The sequence below is a fragment of the Trichinella spiralis genome, assembly GCF_000181795.1.
Source record: "Trichinella spiralis strain ISS 195 chromosome Unknown Scfld2449, whole genome shotgun sequence".
In the NCBI taxonomy this organism is placed as follows: Eukaryota; Metazoa; Nematoda; class Enoplea; order Trichinellida; family Trichinellidae; genus Trichinella; species Trichinella spiralis.
The window spans coordinates 1-4,705 of NW_003529388.1; the positions used below are offsets into that span (position 1 = coordinate 1).

At 32.5% G+C, this 4,705-nt stretch overlaps 1 protein-coding gene and 1 non-coding gene across 2 annotated transcripts; one reads left to right on the top strand and one right to left on the bottom strand.

Annotated features, from left to right (window-relative positions):
* The first annotated feature begins 113 nt into the window (after nucleotides 1–113).
* Tsp_13545 (putative siderophore synthetase component) lies at nucleotides 114–473 on the top strand. The gene is made up of 2 exons (XM_003368450.1): nucleotides 114–390; nucleotides 451–473. The coding sequence occupies exons 1-2, from the start codon at nucleotides 114–116 to the stop codon at nucleotides 471–473; spliced, it is 300 nt and encodes a 99-aa protein (XP_003368498.1).
* Nucleotides 474–3,892: 3,419 nt separating this feature from the next.
* On the bottom strand, nucleotides 3,893–3,965 carry Tsp_13546. The gene has a single exon. It is a non-coding gene; the product is annotated as a tRNA-Val (tRNA).
* Between the last annotated feature and the right edge of the window lie 740 nt (nucleotides 3,966–4,705).

The window sequence follows — 4,705 nt, forward strand, 5'->3', positions numbered from 1 at the left end:
GACGTTCCGCGTTACCAATCTCAGAGAGGCCAGAATCTCCGGCAGTTGGACAGTCAGCGTGTATATAGAGCATGTCCGATTCTCAATAAGGCGGACCGTTGGTGAATGGCTCCATGTCATTTCACGGCAGACACCATCGGAGGTACCCTCCCTTATCAAGGGGTTACGATGAGCAGCAGCATCAGCAGCACTGGCAACAACAGCAACATGCGGCGGTGATTATACCACCCCCGCCGCCGGCGAACCTGGTTATGGTCATTGGGCAACGGTTACACAATGCCGGTGGTTTATGGTCAAAATTTTGTCGACATGAACCCCGCCGGCGGGAGCATTTACGCTTCACGAGAAGGTTCCATTCATTCTGGCTATTCAACACCGTCCCAAAAGCGAGTTATTCGAGAAATTATTGTCTGATCACAATTAGAATAATTACTATGTATATATATGTAGATATGCGCGTGTATTCTTCTTGAACACATTTCACCTTTGTTTTTTTTCCTGTTCAGACTGTTTTTTGCTCGTTCGTTTAGTTTTTCCGTCCGCAAATGAGAGCGGGGTGTGGGGGAAATCAAATTAGACGGCAGCGACAAATTATTCACTTGACTTTCTCAACATTTGTGTTGCCGTATGTTATTTTCATCCATTTATATTATATTCGCCTGCTTTTTTTACTCAAATCACAATGCTGTGCAGTCATTGTTGCTTCAAACTTTTCTTTATGACTTTCATTTTTATTTGTTCCAAGCGCCTTTTCTTTTTTCAAAGAAAAAAAAATAATAATTTTGAAAAGTGCCGTCTTTTATAACGTTGTTGTTACTGCAGTTGTTGTTGTTGTTGATTTTATTCTTTATTGACTTTTATGCTTTTCATCTTCTGCTGCTGGATAATTTTGCCTCGGTGCTTTATCACTTTTTGTTTTGTTCTCTTTGAAACAAATATATGACAGCTTCTTTTCTATTCAGATTGATTGTCTGTTTTAGCACAAATCTGTATACTGTGTAGCACATTCTACGTTGAAGTTGCAGACACTTTTTTCTGCATGCAAAATACAACAGACAACACGACTTTTCATCAGAAATGATGTTTTTTTAATTCATTGCTTATATACATATATATATTTTTTTTATTAGTTTTTGTCTCTCCAGTGTTGAAAATAATAAACTGCCATTAATTGAAAATATTCTTTTTTTCATTATTTATCTATCACATTGCTAGCAAATCAATCATTCATTGTTCAGTAAACAAATTCAAAAATCCGAATTACTAATACAAATGCTCGCATCAAATTTGCTGTTGCAAAACAACTTTTCAACTAGATAACAACAACAACAACAGTTAATATCGAATATGAAGATCATTGGGATGGATGTACAAAACATAATAAAATGTACTTTTATTCACATTTCAGTTCACTTTATTTTCATTATAATTAATAATAATTCAACGATGAATAAAAAAAAAGAAGAGCACAAAATATGATAAATTTGGCATTCAATTAAACTTATCATGTTTCTCAAATTTCTGCTATTTGATTTAAAGGAAAAAACAACATAATTTTGGCACTTATTATATGAATAATAATAATAATGTACTATATAAATTCATAGGTTGTTTTTTTAATGAATAAACTGAGAAAATGCATGCAAATTGTATAAAGAAAATTTAGCTTATTATTTTCAGAATTTCTTTAGCACACAGTTAAAGTTAAGTTGGACAGATTTCATCTTCGAAAAGTGTTCAGGAGGGAACTGGCAAATTTCCTTTATTTTATTATAAGCCAGCACCTCCCAACCACTGTTGTCGTTCTCTTATTAAACTTTATTTAAAGGCATTATTATTTTCTACTGCACTACTTGGGTTTTTAAGAAATAAATAAACTCATTTAATCTGGTCATGAGAAGCAATTTCATGTAAAAAAAGTAATTGAAAAGCTAATTTTCTAATTTTAAATTATAATATTTTGGAAATTTTGTCATAAGAAGAAAAAACTACTTGGGATAAAGAGTAGTAGGAACAAAATAAGCATTATATCAGTACTACAAATTCTGAACCGACGAAAGTTTCAAAATTTTTATTGATCTCCATTGTAACTGTAGTTGTACGATTTTTTCACTACAGCTTTGAAAAGAATTATCATTCTAAAATGAATAACTTCTTTGCTAGCTTTGCTTTGCAGGATCGTAAATGCAATATGCCAAATGCTATAACTGGCGAACAGAAAGCCGCAGCAGCGTCTGACACTTGTTGCATTTATCTCAGATTTTATCTCTCTTCCTTTGTTAACTTTACCATGCAATGCTTTTGAATATTTGCATATTCACGAATTACCATTTCAGTTGCTGAAAAATGAAATTTACAACACCAAAGTGAACATGGCTTGCTTTGGCAATGCAAAATAATTCAACAGTATTCAACATTTGTCTGTTTTTTCTTTGATTTTGGTGGGAGGTGGGCTTGGTTTTTATTATATGTATTTCTTTTTTGCGTTTTACATTATTATTGGAAAAATGAAACTGTGTTCTCTGTGTGTTGATATTTTCCATTTGAAAAGTTGTTTTTGTGTTAATGTTTGATTTTGATTTCATTTGATTTGATAGAATTGCTGATTATGCTTTAGCAATTCATTTTATTTAATTAATCATTACAATCGACAAATTATCCACCAGTACAGTCAGCAGCTGTGAGTAAAGGAATAAAAATGAATATTTGGCTAAAGCTAAAGTGTGATTGGTTGATTTCAATGAAAGGGAATTCTTCGTTCGTGATGGAAGTACTGTACGTCATTCACTTCTAGAAAGACCATTGCAAATTAACCTCAAACTGGGGTCAGAATTTAAAAAATATATTAAAATCAGATTAATTCAAGCAGTTGGAGATGAAAATGAGCAAAAAAACTGTGCAACAAAAAAAGAAGAGCAGGAGGAGGAGGAGGAGGAGGTGGTGGTGGTGAGGGCCCGCTAGGCATTCAATTCAATGGTAATTCAAAAATTTGCATATTCTCTTTATGATTAATGGTAGATTGAATTAGTTTTCACATAGTGTTCACGTAAAGCGCTATTTTCAACTCACGCATATCACATTGATTTTCTATTCTCACTTTTATTAACATTACGTTTAATTATCAGTTCAAAAATATTTAAAAATAGCTCTATCTGAAAATGTATATTCACTTCAAGCTGACGTTTCTCTTCGAAAAGTATATATGCATTTTTATTGATCAACGGTTATTTTCCAACCTTTTGTAAAAACATGCTTATCAACCGGATTTTACTATTTATCAAACTGGTGTTATATTTATCAAGTTTACAAGTAAGCCGTTCATGTGTTCAAATTTAATACATCAATCGATCGATAAGCATAAACAAAAATAAACAAAACAATATTTCTCTTTTATTCTATTTTGAAATTTACGCCCCAAAATAATGATGACAATCAGCTTCAACATTGTCACCTTTGAATAAAGCGTCTGATTAGTAAAAACACTACGACAAACAGTGTCAGAATTCAAATAAATGGCGTAAAAATAAAGCAACAAAAAGTGACAGATCTGAAATATTATCAATCAGATTAAGATATATAAATACATCTGTTAGTTGGGTCCCTAATAAAATCACTTGATGGATGCACAGAGCTTACTTGTGGAAATAAATTTACGTTATTTTATATTTAAAAATAAGCAGTGTTAATTTTAATTTTTTAAATTTTAAAATTATAATTTAACTTTTACACATCTTCACGGTATAGCACTATGTATAAAATGTCAGCAACAATCAAAGTAAAATAATGCTCTTGCTGCAAACAAAGATGATTTAACAAGCTAATAATAACTTTAACATTATTAATTTACAGTAATTATGAAAGGGATGCTAAGGGAAAAACAAAAATTACCTTTTGCTCTTGCCTGGGCTCGAACCAGGGACCTTCTGCGTGTGAAGCAGACGTGATAACCACTACACTACAAGAGCACGGTGAGTTTCTTCAATATTTATTATATGATAATTCTTAATAATAAATCATTATTAAAAAAATAAACTGAAGTATAAATTTTTGAAAATAATCCTATTTTCAACAATGACTACCAAAAAGGGCAAAATTTTGATACATTATATTTACTACACAACTAGGAACAGCACCTTTACAAAACATTAATAAGAAAACAATCGATTTTTTGAGGCTCAGGTCCATGGATAGAAATTGCAATGCAATATTATTCCAATAATGCTGTATGTGAGAAAGAAAAGCAATAACAAACGACCTCTGAAATTGCTACCTTTCCATAGTTGGCAAATGTCATCGACCATGAATGTACCATAAAAATGCATTCTTTTTCTGGACGACACTTTGGAAAAATTGTCTGCCAGAATCAGTGCCGCTTGCCAATACAAGAATGGACTAGCAGAAAATAGCATTCGCGTTAAAATTTCAACATTAAAAAAAAGCAACCCCAATATGCTTAAACAGATTATATGAATGGAAAATATCCATTTCACTTTTTCGTAAAACGCAAAATGCTGTGCGTTGCAATACACCGACTTGTAAACCAGTATCAGCACTGGAATGGTTAGTATGAAGCAGGGGATTTTTCGCCACTGATAGTATCGCAAAAAACCCACATCCCAGTAGTAACTTTGAACAGCACTATACGATAGGGGGAGGGGTTTTCTGTGCCCACGGCAAATTGTCCAATTCACATTTGTACCTGTAC

What these genes read in the sequence shown, in the direction of transcription:
- Tsp_13545 (XM_003368450.1), top strand. Translation starts at nt 114, where the DNA reads ATGTCATTTCACGGCAGACACCATCGGAGGTACCCTCCCTTATCAAGG. An exon ending in CAACACCGTCCCAAAAGCGA is followed by an intron (nt 391 to 450) that starts GTTATTCGAGAA and finishes ATATATATGTAG; the next exon opens with ATATGCGCGTGTATTCTTCT.